The 20079-nt window shown below is 47.2% G+C and overlaps 1 protein-coding gene across 2 annotated transcripts in view; it reads right to left on the bottom strand.

The window, feature by feature from the left end:
• The window catches only part of BIN3 (bridging integrator 3), a 58433-nt gene extending 44657 nt beyond the window's left edge, over window positions 1–13776 (bottom strand). For both annotated transcript variants that reach the window (XM_046655812.1, XM_046655811.1), the window contains exon 1: window positions 13697–13776. In XM_046655812.1, coding sequence (XP_046511768.1) covers window positions 13697–13704 — 8 coding nt within the window. In that variant the 5' untranslated portion in view covers window positions 13705–13776. The remainder of the gene's footprint in view (window positions 1–13696) is intronic.
• Between the last annotated feature and the right edge of the window lie 6303 nt (window positions 13777–20079).

Here is a 20079-nt window from a genome sequence, read left to right as displayed (position 1 = left end):
GCAAATATTTTCTCTCGTTTGTGAGTTGTTTTTTCACTTTCTTAATGGTGTCCTTTGAAGCACAAAAGTTTTAGATTTTGAAGAAGTCAAATCTATTTTTTCTTTTGTCGTTTGTGCTTCTGGTATCACAAATCCAAGGTCATGAAGATTCACTTTTACGTTTTCTTGTTAGAGTTTTATAGTTGTAGCGCTTACATTTAGGTCTTAGATCCATTTTGAGTTCATTTTTGTATATGGTGTGAGGTTAGGGTCCCAGCACTCTCGGTCAAAAAGACTATTCCTTCCGGTTGAACTGTCTTGGCATCTTGGCATCAACTGACCATAAATGTAAAGGCTTATTTCTGGACTCTCAATTCTAGTCCGTTGGTCTACATGCTTCTCTTTATTGCCAGTACCACACTCCCTTAATTACTGTAGCCTTGTAGTCATCTTGAGACTGGGAAGTGTGAGTCCTCCAACTTTGTTCTTTGTCAAGATTGTTTTGGCTATTCTGTGTTCCTTGAACTTCCATAAGAATTTTAGTGGTTTATTTTTTATATTTAAATCTTTACTCCATTTAGAGTTTGAATGTATGGCTAGCCAGTTGTTTTAGCATGATTTTAAAAATAATCTCTCTTTGGGGCTGGCCCCGTGGTCAAGTGATCAGGTTTGTGTGCTCCACTTCCGTGACTCAAGGTTTCGCCGGTTTGGATCCTGGGCACAGACCTGGCACTGCTCGTCAGGCCATGCTGAGGTGGCATACCACATAGCAAGACTAGAAGGACCTGCAACTAGAATATACAACTATGTACTGGGGCCTTCGAGGAGAAGAAGGAAAAAAAAAGGGAAGATTGGCAACAGATGTTAGCTCAGGTGCCAATCTTTAAAAAAAAAAAAATCTATCTTTGAAAAATCATTTTATCAGTGTTAAATACTTCTATTCCATACCAGAGACCTGTTTACTCTTCTGCCAATAACATACATTTAATTGTTAAGGTTTACAACAGCTCTTAATACCTAGTAAAGCAAATTCTTTCTCATTACATTTCTTTTGCAGGCAATTTATTGGCTTTTTAATTTGTTTTAATATTTAAGATGAACTTCGAAATCACCTGCTGTGTCCATCTCCCCAAATCAGGACGTTTATTACTGAAAATGCATTATATTTATAGATTAACTTTTGAAGAACCTACATCTTTACACATAGTTGGTTTGCTCATTCAGGGCCATAATATTTCTTTCCATTCATTCAACTCTTTTTATTATGTCCTTTAGTCTTAAAAGCTTTTCTCATATAGGTCCTCTACATATACTTTGTTAAATATTAAGATCCTAAAGTAATACTTACATGTGAAATATTTAGTCCTACATGTGTCTTAGGTGCATTCCTTGGAATTTTATATTTTTGCTTATAACGTAAATGGAATTCTCTTTTTCATTTTATCTTCCTGGTACACAGAAAAGCCACTGGGTGTTAAGTATTTACCCTGAAACTAGTCACCACACCTACATACTTAACCTATATAGCCCAAGAAATTCAGCTGAAAACAAACCAAAAAAGAACTAATTGGGTTTTCCAAATAGATAGTCATATCATTTGAAAATAATAATACAATTTCCCTTTTTCTTTCCCAATATTTTATACCTATTTCCTGTCATGTGTTATGGCATTGGCTAGAAATAATAGAAAAAAAGTTTCTGACTAGTCGAAATGCTTCGAGTCTGACTGTTCACTATTAAATACGAAGAGGCTTACTGGCTTCAGCCACAAAGCCCCATAAATAGTAAGGAAATAGCTTTCTGTTCCTAGTTTACGAAATGATACAAAGACTTGATTTTTGAACTACATCAATGCCTTTTCAGTGCGCATGTAGATGACCAGTTTGTTTTCCTACCACTTAGTTTTTTGATGAAGTGTGTGAATACGTTTCCTAAGACTGAGCCATCTTTCATTACTGAAGTAAATTCTGCTTGGTAAAGGGTAAGGTTAATTAACTTTGATATGTATACATCCATCTTGCTTTCTGACTATGATACACAAGCACCTCAAGTGAGGGACTAAATGTTACGGTTCTTTGTGACTCCCACAAGTACTGTACTAGGCACAGTGCTATTTCCACCCTCTCACTGAGTGAGTATTCAGTCAATGTCTATTAATGGCCTCCTTTACACCTAGGACTATGCCAGGCTCTAGGGATGTCAGGATGAACCAGACAGACTCACTCTATGATCTCAGGGAGCTTACGGTCTACTTTTGTGCACAGAGTCGGCACTGAATGAACGACTAGATGAATGAGCAAAATAAGTCCATCACCCCAAGGGTCCTATAAAATACCATACTCTAAAGGTTCCTGAAAAAAATCCTCTTAGATAAGACTATATAAAGAACAAGAAAGGTGATAGCATTGTCTTTGGTATCTCAATCTTTATGACTAAAACAAAACCTAAAAAGGGTATCATCAGACACAAGTACCAGCTGGGTCAAGGGAAAGCATATCCAGTGGAGACAGGAAAAGGGAGCTGACCTCTGGCATGGGCAGTAAAGCCCCGTGAAGTCATTAGAGTACAGGTCAAGGGAAAATATTTTAAAGAGCCTAAGAGGAAACGTGAAGGGAGAAGAGGCTCCTGGGTTTATTCTGAGGCTGCCAAATGGCAGACATGCTCCACTCTGCCAGAGAAATAGCCAGAAAACTAGGGCAGGCGCCCTGATGGAAGGATCAGATTCTCTGCCACCGAAGTGGTGAGAGGTGGTGTGGGGAAAGGGAGAGGGAAGAGCGACACAGCTACACTTCAGCCGTCTCCTGCCTCTTCTTCTCACTGATCCCCGACTGCGTCCCTGGGTTCTCGTCCCCTGCCGGCGCTTGGAGCTCGGGGACTTCCTCAGGAGAAACAGCTGCTTCAGAAAGTATGTGGCAGGAGTGACAGAGCCTGGCATCTCCCAGTGCAGTGCTGCCCGGCACAGCTGTGGTTCAGGGCCCAGGCAGGCAGTCCTCCAGGGCGGGGACGTCCCCACCTCTTCACAGCTTCCCTCAGGGTTCTCCCCTTGGAACTGGGTGGGTAAGCAGAGGCCCAGAGAGAAGGTTGGGTTTTCTCCCCAGAGAATCTCTACAGCCTGCAAGAAATCAAGAGGGCTCTGAGTTCCCGGCTTCCACTGTACGGTTCCTTCCTTGGTTCTGCTTGCCTCTCCATAAATATGAGCACCAGAGGGCAGGAGAAGGGCTATTTTGGTCTCAGCAACAAAATGGAGAAAACATTTCTCTCAACTCTACCTTTCTCCAACCCCCAACATGCCCCACCTCTAACAAGAAAAAAAGTGCTGTGTGTACAGAGGGGGAGGGGAAAAAAGGTTCTATTTTCCTTCACAATAAAGAAAAGTCAACAGGATGTTCTCCAAAGCTACAAATAGACTTTTTCAAACAGTAAATATCTCTATTAGCAGCATGATGCCAGTTGGCTAATTCTGTCTGTCTCAGTAAAATCTTTCCAAAAAAACTCCTGCTCTTGTGTAATGTCTATTTACAAAAACAGCTCTTTGCATTTTCAGTTTGCTAGGTTTCTCAGTCTCGCTTCCCCACCCCTCCACTGTAGAGGCTGAGATCAGAGGCAGGCCCAGACGGTGGCTGGGCGGGATCCCTGGCCGGCCCAGCAGAGCCTGCAAGCCCTGCCTTCTTTGGAGAGTCCTCCACTTCCATGACAGAGAAGAGGGTAAAGAAGCTGAAACCAACACACTCTTTCCAAGGTTTCGCTTGGCCTCTGGAATTTGTTTCAGCTGAACGTGAATGAGCCTAGGCCTGGCTTGGGGGCGGAAAGAATCCTGAAATGATTCAGTCTACCCCACCCTATATCTTTCTGATATCTCTAGGTGGGCAAAGATCAGAGTTTTGGGGGGAAGGGAGAGGTGAGGGAGGTGAGAATGAAGGGAAGGCTGAGCAAAGAGTAGGCGGCAGTTGACAGTGGCTGAAATCCTGGCTCCCCGGGGAGTGGTCTGGGCCTGAGTCACTGTCTCGGCCAGAGCAGGAAGGTGGGCGAAAGGCAGCAGCTTCTGCAGGCTGGAAGGACAAGCCCCTCCTTCCCTCATTCTTCTGTTACTCTATCCTTGGGTCGCTGCTTTCTCTGGTCTGAGGCCCCACCAAGGCTAACACCACCTTGACAATTGGAGAGAGAAAACAGAGGGCCGGGGCAAGGCTTACGGAGAGTCAGCTGGCTCCGGCAGAACAGCTGCTTGCTGGCTGCCATCCTCTCTGAAGGGCCAGCTGGACACAATGCCAACAGGCCACGGGAAGTTCAGCCCGAGCAAGGGCGTGAGAGCCCCTATCAGAATGGGAAATGAATTGAGCTTTAAATGATCCATATCCAGTGCCTATGACCACAGCCTCTCTGGCCCCAGCTCAGTCCTTCTCCTACATTAGCCAGGTCCAAAACCAGAGCACACAGAATACTACCCTGACTTGCTACCACATTGCGGAGGTATGTGCGTGTTTAAAAATAAAAGGCATGACTCTGTGACTTGGCTGATTTGCTACTTGGACCAGAATGATCATCACCCAGTTCAGCTGTGATCCCTCCTTCCCCATGGTCCCCAAGCTGACCTCTGAAAAGTAAAGGCAGAATGAACCACAGAATGTTGAGTGAGATCATCTCGTTAAAGTGACCATTTGTTGAGCACCTACTGTTGCCAGTGTTTGTGCTGGGTGCTTCCCTACACCAGTTCTTTTAAAGTGGTGCACTCCTACATTTCACGCAAGAGACAGGGCACTGGTTAAGGGGATGGACTCTGGAGCCAGACTGCCTGAGTTCAAGTCCTGACTCTGCCAACTGCCAGCCATGAGACTCTGGAAAGTTACCCAACCTTCCTGTGCCTCAGTTTCCTTGTCTACAAAGTGGGATAATAATGTACCTATCTTATAGGACTGCTGTGAAAGCTAAATGAGTTTAATGCTTAAAACAGCTCCTGACATACAGTAAGCACCCTGTATGTGCTGTACAGATGGTAGTGGTGGTATTTTTTTTTTTAAATATCCTTTAAGGTTCATATTATAGCAACAGTTGACATTGGGAGCAAGTGAGTTTGCTTCTGCCTCTTAATGTCCTTTCGTTCTTACTCTTTTTTATTTTTTTTCTTGAGGAAGATTAGCCCTGAGCTAACATCCGCTGCCAATCCTCCTCTTTCTGCTGAGGAAGATTGGCCCTGAGCTAACATCTGTGCCCATCTTCCTCTACCTTATATGTGGGACGCCTACCATAGCATGGCTTGCCAAGCGGTGCTATATCCACACCCGGGATCCGAACTGGTGAACCCTGGGCCACCAAAGCGGAATGTGTGCACTTAACCGCTGCGCCACTGGGCCGGCCCCTGGTGGTGGTATTTTGATGATGATGATCAAACTGAGGCCCATAGGGGGTGACTTGCACAGAGTCACACAGAGACATGTATGGTTGGGAAACCTGAAATGATTTTTTTCTGCTTTGGGGCAAGCAGCAGTCCCATGCCATAACGTACCACCACCAGGCCCAACTTAAGATATTTGCTTAAAATTGAGTGGTGACTTCTGGCTGAGTAGTAAAAGGATTTGTCACAGAAGTCTGGCAGCTGATGGAGCATCTAAAGGTCAAGATAAGAGAGGAAGAAAGGCAATTCAGGGAGGAGTGTGGATTTTCCTTTGCAGCTCTTTAAGAAACTCCTAATATTTGACAGACAAGCGATTACTTATCCTCATTCTAATCTGTTAAGACAGGAAGGGGTAGAAAGTGGGTTTTCCATTTTATAAAAGGGAAACATAAGGCATTCTGAGGTGAAAGGTTTGTCCTGCTTACTCAACAAGCCAGAGAGAAGCCTCCAACGGTCTGATTTCCATTCTGACAGGTTAACAGTGGCGCACACACAGACACTCAGGAGCCCCAGATCAGCTGGTTCGCTTCTGAGGCATGGTCTCTAATCTCATTTTCACTGCTGTCTCTTACCAACGAGGAATCATAAAAAGATCTTTCACTCTACCTTTTCCTCTTCTCTGCTGAAGGTCTGGCCCCTAGAAAGCAGAGGAAGGAGGAGGAGGGCTGGGCTGGAAACTCACTTCTGGGCCACCCCGTAGGTCATCTCCACCTATTGGCCACAGGAGGCAATAATTCTCTTGCTACGAAAAGTGAGGTCAGCCCTAGCCATGATGCTGGCCAGGCTAGGTATGACAAAAGTTAGGAAATATTGCAAACAGATGGAAAACCATAGAGAATATATAATAAATACTCATGTATCCACCACTTAGCACTGTCAGATTCTAAGATGAAGCCATACTTGCTCCAGAGCTTATTCTTTGAGCAACAGCACAGCACAGGTACTGCTGAAGCTCCCTGAGCATCGCAGCCTGGTTCCGCATCCTTCTCTCCCTCCTTGCTACCCTAGAGGTAACCACTACTCTGAATTTAGTACTTATTATTCCCCTACTTTCACTACATAAGTTTAAATCTGTAAGCACAATGTAGTATTGTTCTACAGGTCTAAACTTTATAGAAACAGCACAACATTGAATGCATCATTTTGAAAGCAGCTTTTGATGTTGAGCATTATGTTTTTGAGATTTGTCCATGGCTGATACACATAGCTCTACTTCATTCATTTTAACGGCTCCATACATCCTTATGGAACGATATCACATTTTATTTACCCATCGTTTGGAGGCCTGACATCTAGGAACAATGGAGCAACTAACATTCCTGTGCGTGTCTCCTGCTCCACAGGTGCAGGAGTTTCCCCAGGTGATGGGGTAGGTACGTCTCCAACTGTGGGAGGTACTGAAAAATCTCCCAAGCGGTTGTATCAATTTACACACCTGCCCGGGAAGAGGATGAGAGTTCCAACTGCTCGTCATCCTCAGATACTTGGCACCGCCAGACTTTAAAATTTTTGCCAGACTGATGGCTGTGAAATGGCATCAAACTGTTGGTCTAATCAGCTTTCCCCTGATTACTAATAAACTGAACATCTTGCTAGAGGCTTTTGTCCACTCTACAAAGTGAATGACAGTTTTCAAATCTATGAAATAAGTTCTTACGAAGAATACCACCAGTGTTCTTTACAGTTGCCCCCTATTTCTCATTATAACCCATGAAAAATACCAAAATAAACAAACAATATTATCTTTAGCTGGCTGAAGTCACAGGTGGTAGCTTATAGTTTGAATATTTGTAATAAACTCCTAGTAGGTGATTTTCAAACCGGAGCCTATGTAGAATGCCTATCATTCATTGACCATTTAAACTGCTACACACTATTCCACTGTTAACATATATCAAAATTTGTCATGAAATCAATTGAAGTGGGTCATTCCTTTAAAAATGAAATAGAACATAATATCAGAGTGCATTGCACATACACTGTGTGAAAATTTTATTTCAAGTATAAGTACGTGTGTGAGTTGTGATACCAAAGGGATTTCTGGGGGCTGGCCCTGTGGCCGAGTGGTTAATTTTGTGTGTTCTGCTTTGGCGGCCCAGGGTTCGCTGGTTTGGATCCTGGGCGCAGACCTACATGCTGCTCATCAGGCCATGCTGTGGCGGTGGCCCACATAGAAGAACTAGAAGGACCTACAACTATGAACTGGGGCTCTGGGGAGTAAAAAAAAAGAGAAAGATTGGCAACAGATGTTAGCTTAGGGCCGATATTCCTCACACACACACACACACAAAACAAAACTCCATATCTTTAAAAAAAAAAACAAAAAAAACCTATTGCTGACAGCAAGTTGTGGTTAAACAGTTCTGGAAGCCATGGTCCTAGTTAGCCCGCCGGCTCCATTCTTTCTCTGTTCTGAGTTACACTGCAGACCACTGCAGACCATCTGACTAAATCATTGCTTTGGCCATGCCACTTTCCCAAAAACCTTCCATTTTCAAAAGCCTAAGCCCAATTTTAATTCTTCAGCATGGAACTGAAAGCACTTTCAATGTGGCCCCAACTAGAGTGCCAACTCTCATCCACGAGGCCTCCCCTGGAACAGTACTTACTAACCCACACCACCTCCTAACCGTCCCCCCAAATACTCTGGATGCCTTCTATCTCTACCCACCTTTTCATGCCATTCTTCTAACTGGGACCCCTCTCCCACTCCCCACTGAAATAGTACATACTTGCTAGGTCAAGGTTCAGTTAAAATTACATCCTCTAGGCGAAGTCTTTCTTGTCGACGCCCCACCAACATTTAGCAACCTGCTGCCATTCCTGCGAATCCCTAGCACTTTCCATATGCTGAAGATGGATCGATTCCTATAGCCTTTTGAATGTTCTCCACCACTTAGCGCAGGCCCTTATACATTAAAACTGTTCAATAAGCATTAAATCAACAAATATCTATTAAGCATTATCTATGTGCAACCCACTTATACTGGGCCCTATTTAATGGATTAGCCACCAAAATAATGGGTTTGGGAAAACAACTCTAGTAGCTAAATTGCCAACTCTAGAGGCTATAACTTTATCTAACTACAAAGGCCTAAGAAAGTACCTTGGACTAAGAAGCTGTGGGGCTCAAGATACCCTGCCTCCTTCCAACTACTCCAAAAACTGGGAAAAGTCCCTTCTCCTCTCATTACAAGCAGCTGAAATAAGAGTGAGATGTTTTTACATTCGTGTCCAAAGCCTGTTGAATACAGACTCTCACAGACGCTTCATGGGGTCCCTGTTTTCTGGCATTACCATTCTCTCTAGAGAGGAGGAAAAAGCTTGGGGAGAGCTTGGCCTGCCCTAAGTCACAGAAGAAGTGAGTGGTAAGGCTGCCCCAGGCAGGGAGTCCCCATAGCAGGAAGAAGCAGACATGGCCCAGAAGAGCAGGACGTCTGCAGGACACAGGACTTCCTCTAACACTTCACGTGTGAAACCCAGCAACTTGCTGTAATTCACTACCAACCTGGCAGTGTCGACACATCCTAGCAAAGTAAAATACAGTACCTTCCTTTGAGTTCCAATCAGCTTGGAAATGGTCTTCCACTTCTCTTTTCTTTTCTTTTTTTTTTTTTTAAAGATTTTATTTTTTCCTTTTTCTCCCCAAAGCCCCCCCGGTACATAGTTGTGTATTCTTCGTTGTGGGTTCTTCTAGTTGTGGCATGTGGGACGCTCCCTCAGCGTGGTCTGATGAGCAGTGCCATGTCCACGCCCAGGATTCGAACCAACGAAACACTGGGCCGCCTGCAGCAGAGCGCGCGAACTTAACCACTCGGCCACAGGGCCAGCCCCCCACTTTTCTTTTTTTTTAAAGATTTTATTCTTCCTTTTTCTCCCAAAGCCCCCCAGTACATAGTTGTGTATTTTCAGTTGTGGGTCCTTCTAGTTGTGGCATGTGGGACGCTGCCTCAGCATGCCTTGATGAGCACTGCCATGTCCACGCCCAGGATCCCAATCGCTAAAACCCTGGGCCACTGAAACAGAGCGCACGAACTTAACCACTTGGCCCTGGGGCCGGCCCCCTGTCTTCCACTTTTCTAATGTTCCTGTTCAGGTGGAGAGAATACTCAAGGAAAGCAGGTTTTAGTTCCAGTTCTACCAAGCACTCCCTGAGTGAATTCTAATAAGTTCTCAAAGGGAGATAATAAGACCTGAACTGCTTACTTCAAAGATGTGAGGATGAAATCAGGTAATGAATGGGAAAGTAATTTGAAAAGTTAAAAGCACTATACAAATATAAGATAGCAATGGTAATATTAGAGGGAAAAGAGACTCCACTGAGAAAATGTTTGAAACTGAATGGATGGTTGTCTGACCCAGCAGTGTATCGTCCTTTCCTGATATCTCATTTAACAATTAGGGACTAGGTACCTACTATGTGCAAGACAGTATGTGTACATAAAGATGAAGAGGTTGTAAGTCTTGCTCTCAGAGTTTACATGGGAGAGAGGTGCCCGTTTGTGAGACCTGGAAGGACTGGAGAAGTATTAGGGAAGGACAGAACAAAGTAGTTTGGGTGGGGGTGGTTGGAGAGGAGAGGGGAGAGAACAATCAGAGACAGCCTCAGAGAGGCTAGGAAGCCACTTCTTCCATCAGTTGATTTAGCAATAGCACTCTTAGAGGCTCTTCCTTTCAGGACATGACTTACAGGTTTTGCATGTTATTTTAAAATTTTTCCTGAGCTAAGCAAGTCAGTCAATGGGAAAAGGTCTTCATTCATACATTCAATAAACATTTACTGGTTACCGGGCTCAGTGCTAGGGATATAGTATGACCAAGAGACAGTCCCTGTTTTCAACAGCTCATAGACTAGTGGGGTTACTGACAAGTAAACCAACAATTCAAGTACAGATGCGGACGAGGGTCAGAGGAGGGGTGCCCAACTCAGCTTGGCAGGGTGTCGGGGGACGTTCCTGCCTGACTCTTGAAGTACGAGTGGACGCTGGCCTCATGGATGGGGGCGTGGGAGTAAAGGGCACTTCAGGCAGAGGAAACAGCACACACGGAGGAGGAGGGGCACAAGAGACCAGGGAAAGCTTGGACACGGCAGAAAAGAGGGACAGCCAGATCCAGAAGGGCCTTATAATTCATGGGCCCGAGTTAGGCCTTTATCCTGATGGAGAGGCTATATAAGGAGAGAAGAGGCAAAAGAAAGAAAGAGGACTGACCCTGAGGAATACCAATACTTAAGGGGCAGACAGAAGTGGAAGAGCCCAGAAGAGTTGGAAAAAATTATATCCAGATAGTCTCCATTCTTTTCACAACAGACTTGGGTGACAAAGTGTCAGCTGGGATTATCCATTCCATGTTACAGTTGGGGAAAATAAGACAGAGAAAGGTTAAATGCTTGACCAGCCCACACTGTGAATGAGGGAACCAGAACCTGAACTCAGCAGTCTAACTCCCAGCCAAACTTATCTGCGCGGATTCTAGTTTCCTTTGTTCTGAGTCAAATTCCTGGATCCCTAGGTATAGGAAGACTTTCTCCAGTACTCCTTTTTCCTCATCATTCAAGCCTAAAATCACCAAGGTGTGTAGTTCCAGGGAAGGCTACAATCCCTGGCGATAGCTAAGTCAGATTAAGGTCACTATTCTTAATTCTAATTAGTTCTCCCTCCATACCATAATAAAGGCACAAAGACAGGCAGAGGAAGAGAAAGGGAGGAGGAAAGGAGAGCACGAAGCACTTGGCTTGGGACCAAGAGGTGGATCAGTGATCTGAAATGTGAACAGTGAATGCCTTTTTCCTGCAGGGCACACCACTGGGCCACCTTGCTGAAAGGAAGATGGGTGGATGAGTGGATGGGGAGATGGTGAATGAAGGCAGCAGGTACTCATTAAACAAACAAGGTGTGGGCGGGCTGCATGCACAGAGGAAGCAGAGAACAAAGACCTCTCACTCTTCATGCAAAGTCCACAGTGTACAAAGGGCATCAATATTGGACATTTCTCACTGTGACATTTTGAAAGCATGGCCTAGCCCAGAACAACGGTTACCCTCTGGGGACCATGGGCTGCGTGCCTCTAGGCCTTATTCAATGATGGCTGGCATATCCCAAGCGCTTGGTGAACTTGACCTTGGACATCAGCCTCCCATGATGGCTCTACGTCACTCTGGTCTCTTCCCCCACCGAGAATTCCAGTCTCAGATGAATGGATGGATTCATTCTGGGAGCCGGAAAACCACCCCAGAAGTGAATCAGAAGGACCCAGTCCTGGTCCCCTTGCCAGCCATTGAGCCAGGAACTGAGTGCAATTGTGTGCCCAGGCGCCGGTGCTGTTTCCCTCTCAGGGAGAGAGGGTCACGGTCCACGCAAGAGATGACGTAGAAGCCCTCTAAGGAGGAAGAGAAAGGAATCTCAGCTTTGGGACAAAGCCATCCTTTTGGTTGTGACCCTCAGTCCAAGGAGGTACCAAGACATGCATGTACTGATAAATTAATTCTACTGGATAAAAATCTCAGCTTTTGCTAGAGAGCTGTTATCAATTTCAATTCTCTCTATACAGACTTTAGGAAATAGGCTACTAGTTTTTCAGAAAAAACCCAAAAAACAAAAAAAGAAACCTTTCTGCAGGACAGGTGGAAACGTGCCTTGGATCACCCAGAGAATCCTTTATCTTTAGTGGTCTCTGCTCTACTCTTCTCTTGCTTTGTGAAGAAAAGATTGATTCATTTCGTAAAATTATAAATACCAATCTAAGCAATATAAAGCACCTGTACTTTCTGTTTTTTACCTTGAAAAATTAGGCAAGAGAACTCCAAAGATTCAAGACGCAGCAGGTGAGAGGATATCTACATCACAAGGTCAGGGACCAAGGCTGACACTTTAAGGAAGTAATTCCTCTAGGAAAGGGAAGTGAAGGATTGCCACTTTGCCCATCACTAATTAGGTTACAACAAGATGGGAAAGTTGTTTTTTTAAGGCTCCAGCTCCCTATCAGCCTCCTGGAGCAAAGGTGGAGGGAAAAGGAAGCAGCTCCTGCTGGGGCTTATTAGGGCATTGCTTGGGGCTTCCCTCCACGTGCTGGTGCTGACTGTCTGACATTTGTCCATCAACCTTTGTCTAAGAAACAGTGGGGAGGCGGGGACAGAAATGGCTTAAATTTTACATTAGAGAGTTGTTCTTAACACTGACTGACATTAGCTGCTTGTGGCCAGAGCTTCGTCTCCACTGATGGCCAAATGTGAGCCTGCAAAAGCCTTCCCAAAGGATAGTCTACTATCTGTATTCATTCATAACTAGTTATTGTGTGCTTACTTTGCATAAAGAAACAGGCTAGACTCTGAGGACAGAATGGCAAACACGTTCCCTAAGCTAACGGAACTTGGTTTCCAAAAGGGTTGATTCATCTCATACATCTCTGGGGGTCACTGTATTCAAAGAAACACACTATAGTTGGATCCTATGAGGTTTGGGGTTGTGGATATACAGGTCCTTGGGCCTGAAGGTAAGGTCCTTTGGGAAACAGAGTCTTACAAAATAAATCAACCATTAAACATTATCAAGCGTCTACTACCAGCCGAGTTCAAACAGTTCCCTAGCAATGACCCTTCCAGCTCTGGAGTTGTGACTCTACTACTCTGAGACGCCCTGGTTTCTTTGCTCACCGCCTCTTCTTTTCCCATAATGTTGACACTTGCCTATGTCTATTTTAGAGGGAAACGAGTGAATGGGTAATGGCGCTGGAAATGATTAAAACTAGTCCAATCCCATTCTGGGAGCGTGGGTGGGGGCTTCTTCCAAAAGAGAAGCAAATTTTGTCTTTTGAAGAGTGTTAAATAATGCACAGGCTAGTCATCTGAAAGCAAGTGGGTTTTGATCAGTAAACGGGGGCCCAGACTCCAGTGAGGGCCACAGCCCTGGGGCTGATGGGAGCGGTGGAGAGATGCGAGAGATGCCCACGGGGAGAAAGAAGACGCTCCACCTCAACGGATATTTCAGAGGAGGGAACAGGGAAGTCCCTCACTTCAAGCAGCTGGGAGAAGATGGGACAGGCTCCTTGGAACAGACAGAGTCAGGAAACGAGTCAGGCGCGGGATCCCAGGCTAAGGGGATCCCTGCCCTACTTCCCGGTGAGTCCTGCTGAGAGATGGGGACTCCGGGGAAGCACCGGAGGAAGGCCCCTTGAACGACCCGCGAGCCGGGGCCCTCGGGCCCTGCTGTGGGGCGGCGAGTCCGTGAGCGCAGGGCGGGAGGCGCGGGCGAAGGGACTCAGAGGGACGCAGGGCCGGGCGCCCCGAGGGACCGGGGCTCCAGCAGCCCCTGTCGCCTGGGCCTCACTCACCAGCTCATGGTCCTGAACCTGCCCTGTCGCCGAAGTCCTCAGCCACAACTCGGTCCTCGGGGATCACTTCCGGATTCAGCCAGTCTCCAGGAAGTGACGTGAGCCCCGGCCCCCTCCCGGAAGCTGCGGCTGGGAGGCGGGCCGACGCGGTAACCCCCTGCTGCCGCGGCCTCCGCGCGGCCCTCCTGCCGGTGGCGGGGCGCGGGGACCCCTAGGGGCGTTTTCTGTCTTAAACATTGAGTTGTGCACTTCTCTTCTGCTGACTACACGTGTCGCTTAACCGGGTTGTCGCCTCAGTCTATTAAGCGATTTCTAATGCAGAGACACGAGCAGTAATTGTCTATGGGAGAAGGAGCCGCTGGGGAGGGGTGAGAGGGAGACTCACATTCACTGTATGGTCTTTTGTGTGTTTTGAATTTTGTAATCTGTACATGGGTTACTTATTACCCACAAGCAAATCCATCTTTTCCCACCTTCGAGATAGCACAGGGTGCTGACTATAAATGGAATAGGTGCTTTTCAGATTGGAGTGTTCCGTGGATTTACTTAACAAAAGAAGACAAAGGGGGTGGGGGGGGGGGGGGCTCCCTTGCGTCTATGCTCCCGTCTGCAGAACGCACGTGATGTGAATGGTCTCATTCTTTCTACTCATTGGTTTAATAAATATTCATTAAGCTCCTTAAATGTTCCAGGCACTGTGCTAACCTGGAAGACACAACCATGGAAAAGCAGTATGGACCCTCCCTTCTGCCCTCCCAGAGCTCCTTACCTGGAGGGAGAAGTAAACAGGCAACGAAGTGATGATATATGATGGTGACAAATAAAAATGGCAAGTAATAGGATATATTGGAATATATGAGGAAGCCATTTGGTGTAAACCTAATTTGGCCTGACCTTGTCTTTCCAAAAGGGCCTGACCGAGGCCTTTGAGCATGCATTGTATATCTGCTTTAGACATTCCCTATGGCAAGAACAAAGGCCCTTGAGATAAAGGTGCAACTTCCCTCCCCCTCCCAATGTTCGAATCTCCTTAAAGATTAAGCATCTTTCCTTAGGCTAGAAACTGATTGCTGCGCTCACCTGTGACCACCCAGCTTGAGACAATAGACTTGCCTCCTGCTATGCCCACCAAGATAGCAGACCCACTACCTGCTGTGTCCATCAAGTGCTGTGCTGACAGGGCAATCTTGTGACTATTGTGGGAGGGACATTTCAATCATATGTGAAACACCCTCCTTGAGGGTATATAACCACCCTGTGTACCCCCACTTCTTTGGAGTGCTCTGTTCCTTTGTGGAAAGACTTTCCTGGGTTATAATCCTAAGATTTAAGCTCAGAATAAACTCACCCAAATTTTCATCTATAGATTGGTTATGGATTATTTTCGTCGACAATGGGAAAGCACAAGGGCTGTGGCAGCCTGGAAGGGACCCCTAAGCTGCACATGGGTTTTAGTGAAGGCTTCCGGGAGGAGTCAATGTGTACGCCAAGTGCTGAAGGCCAGTCAGGCTAGCCAGGTGAATCTGAGATGAGGGCTGGAGAGGGTCCAGGCAGGGGAAACAGATCTTGGCCGAGAAGAGGCCTGAGTTCCAGGCAAGCAGCTCACTTGCTTCAGGTCTCCCAAAGTCAGAATTCAAGGCCTTAGTCCCTCATAAGCTGCCTGGGGTTCTGGGCTGTGTTGGCCTCCTTACCCCCAAGAATCTCCCTCCCTTAGAAGAGAGAAGAGCAGGCAGTCAGGCCTGTGGGGGTAACTGCTGGTCCACCAAGGGCCTTCTCTCTAGGAATTCTCCTCCTTCAAAGGGACTCTGGTGTTTTTAGGGGCTGTTGGGAGAGTAGCTAAGCCAATGAATTAGAGCAGAAGACCTGTATGATTTGTTCTGACCTCCCAGGGCAGGGTGGAGGGCTTGGTAAGGAAGAGTAGGGGAGCTGAGAGGATTGTCCATAGGAGGTACTCTCTCATTTGCGTTTTCTGTTTCCATTCTTGAGTGTCTAGAGTTTGACTCAATGAGGTTTTCCAATAGAGGGTGAGCCCCCAAGGACATCACACAGCTCAGCTTCATCACCATGTTATTCCTCAGGAAATAGGCCAAGATGAGCACTAGAGCAGCTCTGAAGAGTAAAGAGGAGAAGAAGTCACCACAGGGCAGCCGGGGCAGAGAGTGTGGGCAAGGAGAGGGAGAGTCCTTACTGCTTTGCATGGGGTACAACAGATGAATGCAGGGTGCTGTGTGTTTATGAGCCTTCTGGCCTTTTAGCACCTGTGGATGGCTCTCCCACCTGCTTCCTCCTTTCCCCACACTCTATTACCCCTAGTTATTGCCCCCTAGTGCTAAAGAATTTCCCAGTTTTAGCCTAGATAACTGGCATATCCCAGGGGAAGTCTGTTTTAGGGCTAGTGTGTAGGAGACACGTGCTACAGGGCAAGAACGATGAGTTCTGGACTAAGAGTCTGGAGAAGTCCTGGTCTCTAGTTCCATCTTTGACACTGTGATCTCAGACAAGTCACATCCCTTCTCTGGGCTTTGGTCCCCTCATCCAGAAGATGAGTGGTTGGATAACATCACCAAAGTCTCTAACATTTTGAGGTTCCAAGTCAATGGTCTGGTTGACTCCAGAGGCCCTTGGGAAATAGGAGAATGAGGGAGGCATATGAGGTGGGGCCTGAACAGAGAGGCAAGCTGAGAGAAGTGAGCAGATCTGAGGAATCAGTGATGTATTAGGATGAAGCTAAATATGAGTCTTCCAGGAGGGAGGGATGCAGCCTGAGGCTCTGCTGGGGCTGTGATGCTTACCTCCAACCCCAAACCTTTAACGTAGCTAGCAGGACCTTTGAGGTTACTGGGAAGAGTGCTGGCCTCCCAGAAGTCTGTCTGTAAAGTGCCTGCTCTGACTCCTTACCTGTGGTTCATTTGCTCAGTTTGAGGCATGCTTGGCTGAGGATGCGTGGTCAGGTATCCTGCTGTCCTGTGGACCCACAAGCTTCCCTCTGTGAGTGTGTAATGTCATGTGGCATTGAGCTCTGGCAAGCTGAACATGAGGAGGCACAAACACCTCCCACTGTGTGGAAAACTCAGCTGCAGGGTCTCCAGACCAAGGTTGGGAGCTGTCTCTCTGTTTTGGAACCAAAGGACATCACAATATGGTTGCTCCTGCCCTTTCAGGGGAGGGATGGAAAAGGAGCAAATTTGGTTTCCAAGTGGAAGCTGAGAGTGGAGGAGCTTCATGTAGAGGTGGGTGCTCCTGGTTTCAAACCTGGTGAATACTGTTTCCTCCCCAGAAGTCTGAGCCTGAAGTTAAAAGAGTGTTCAGGTGGCAGAGATCTCTTTGGGGGACAAAGCTGTTTACCAGAGAGAAAGCAGCTAAGGAATCAGCTCCGCCCCTGACAGCTCCTTGGAGCTTTTTACTCAGAAATTGGTAAGCAGGTCGTCCCCATGCTCCTCATCTCTGAGCTTGTTATGGATGCCCTCTCCCAGCCTTCCTCACAGAGAGGTCTCGGGCTGACCCTCTGATTCTTTCACCATGCCAGCCTCTAAGCATATTAGAGTAAGGATTCCAGAACTAGACTTGGGCCATTAGGGGCTTCATTAGAGCTTAAGGGCCGAGACTGAAGGGACTGAATGTGAAGGGGCCAAATCGATGGGCTGAGCTCCCTTGCAGCCGTGAAGGCCTCTGTGTCTCAGGGAGGCTCCTGCAGCATAAATTAAGACCCAGACCCGCAGGTTTCTACGTGGTTTCACTTCCAGCTTCTCCCTGCTCTGCACTTGCTCAGCAAGATGCCTCAGAACAACAGAGTTCCCAAGACAGCCGTGGGCCAAGGACATGGGAGAGGAGCACAGGTGGGAGAAGATGGAGATGTTAGAGTTAGACTTTCCAGTGGTGGGAAGCCACTGGATGGATCAAAGGTCAGGGTGAAGTGGCAAATTAGAAGTTGGGCTGGCAAGCAGCAGTCAGGGCCAGGAATAGCTGTTTGGACCCTGGCTCTGCCTTCCAGTAGCTTGAGGGAGTCTCTTCCCTCCTCAGGGCCTCATATTCCTTGACTGTAATATAAAGAGTCTAGGTTAGATCCCATGTGCCAACTCTACCGCTGGATACTAGCTGCCTAGAGTGCAGTGTTGAGGATTCTGGGGAATCTGCTGTTGGTGGAGAAGTTCTATGATTGATTAACAATGTCTGCCTTGGACAAGTAAGGATGATGTAATGGTACACATTCCATTTCGTTATTTTGTTGTTGTTATTATTTTTATTATGAGTTAGTAATTGAGCACTCACGATGTGCCAGGCACTGTTGTAAGAAGTTCATGTTTAATCTTTACAACAACCCTGTGAGGTAGGTACTATTATTATTAACAACACAGAGGAGCAGAATCACAGCCAGTAAGTGGGGAAATGGAGATTCCAACCTGGGCAACCTAGCTCTGACTCTTATGCTTTTTGCCACTACGGTATACAACCTCTCGCTGATGATTCCTGAGGCTCCTGACAATCATGGATCTGTCAAGGCAAAGTAGGGTCAGAAGCCAGCAGAAAAGGAGCCAGGAGAAGCAAAAGCACTGAATGGCTCGGTTGGGGTGGAGGGCAGCCATGGCACAAGGATCCAGGCTCAGCCTCATCCTGGGAGCTTTTATATGCTTCCTCTAGCTTGGAGACCTCAGGACCAGCAGGTGGCAGCACTTGGCAGGGTGAGAGAAAAGGGCAAATCCTGACTTAGCGTGGAAGTCCTTCTGGGATCAGACAGCCCAGATGTCAAGGAAAGTAAGAACAACTGAGGGTGTGGAGGGAGGCTAGCCAAGGGTCTGGGGGAGGGGGCCTGAGCCTCAGACCCACAGGGAGCTGCCATGGCCAATGCTTTAGTTCCATCCGCAGCGAGAGCCTCTCAGCTTGCATTTCATGGTGCCTGCTGTGGGCTTTTTTTTCCCTCCACTCTGGGAGAATGACTAACTTTAAGGACTAAAAAAAAAAGTGTTTTGATTACACTGCCTTTTTACCAACTGGGAGCATTAGTCACTGTGCGGATTGCTGCAGATAACGGGGAAGGCAGCAGCATCCCCCTCCTCCCCCTCCTTCTCCCCGATTAGCTCACAGGAGCCAGGGAGGAGATGCAGTGGGAGAGAGCGCACTCAGGAGGGGAAACAGACCCCCTGGATGACATGTGCCCCAGGCATCAGTTCAAGGACTGCTCCGTCAAGGATGGAGGACTGGCAGCCCCCCACAGTAGTAGGTGCCCACTGGAAGGAGAACTGGCAGGAGGAGCACTGAGCCCGCTGCTCCCGGGCTCTGAGTTCCAGTTGGCCTGTACCTCCAGGCTGGTCCTGGGTATACCCAGGAGAGGGGAGTCAGAAGAAGTCACTGAAGATGCAGTTTCTGAGGTGGGGCATTGGTGGCTGAAAAGGATGAGGGAGAGCATGGAGCCCATGATGGCTGTGATGTGGGGCTGGTGCCCAGTCCATGGTGGGACTGAGAACTGCCACCTAGGGCTGGGGCCTTCAGGGCTCAGACTGGAGTTCAGAAGTTCCTGCAGGTGGGGAGGGTGCCCGCTTTATGTGTCCCACACTTCTGCATTCTCCCTTCCTCTCCAACCCCAAGAGGGCAATCTCTGGTACTTTGGGCTCACCTTCCTAACCAAACTGGCCATCTTTGCTCCTGCCCTGGTGCTGGTGGAGCTCTCCTGGTCTAGCCCGTTGGCCAGAGCGCCAGAGATGGGCGCTCTGCGCCTTGTTGGGGAAGGCACTGGGCAGGGAGGGATGGAGCTGGGCTGCGTCAGGGACAGGCCAACCCTGTAGATCCTGTTCTTTCCATCCAGCCCTGCAGCCCATTCCCCTCACAAGGTTGCTTCACCCTGGGAAGAAGACATTTATCTGAGTGGCCCTTCAAATAGTAGGTTACTCATGGATATCTGTGGGGAGAATTCCAAGGATTAGGACTAATAATCTTTGGACTATAAAAATAAAGAAAAACAATTTAATTTCTACATCTCCCAAGAGCAAAGTACTTCATCTTGATTTTGCTGTTGCTGATTCTCTTTTAAAAATAAGATATCCACAGGTGCCTGATATTCTCTCACCTTGAAAAGCTTGTATGGCACCACCTTAGAGCAAATGGGGTTGAAAGAAGGAGGCAGCCTGGGAGAAGTCACCATCAGCCCCCAGGGCCATAGCTGCATAGAGGATGTTTAGCACTGGAGTCACTGCGTGGTTTGTCCCATCAGCCTCAGCGTGCCTCTTCATGCTTTGCTCTCCTGAGCGGCTTACATTTGGCCTCTGGATGCTCCCCATCCCCATTCTCTGCCCTTTGCCGTTCCCCATAATAATAACCACCACTGTCCAGTCTTATTGGCACTGGGCTAAGCATTTTACATGTAGTAGATGATGTATTCTTCACAGTAA

This window comes from Equus quagga, chromosome 3 (assembly GCF_021613505.1).
Source record: "Equus quagga isolate Etosha38 chromosome 3, UCLA_HA_Equagga_1.0, whole genome shotgun sequence".
Lineage (NCBI taxonomy): Eukaryota > Metazoa > Chordata > Mammalia > Perissodactyla > Equidae > Equus > Equus quagga.
This window is presented reverse-complemented; position numbering and strand designations above follow the sequence as displayed.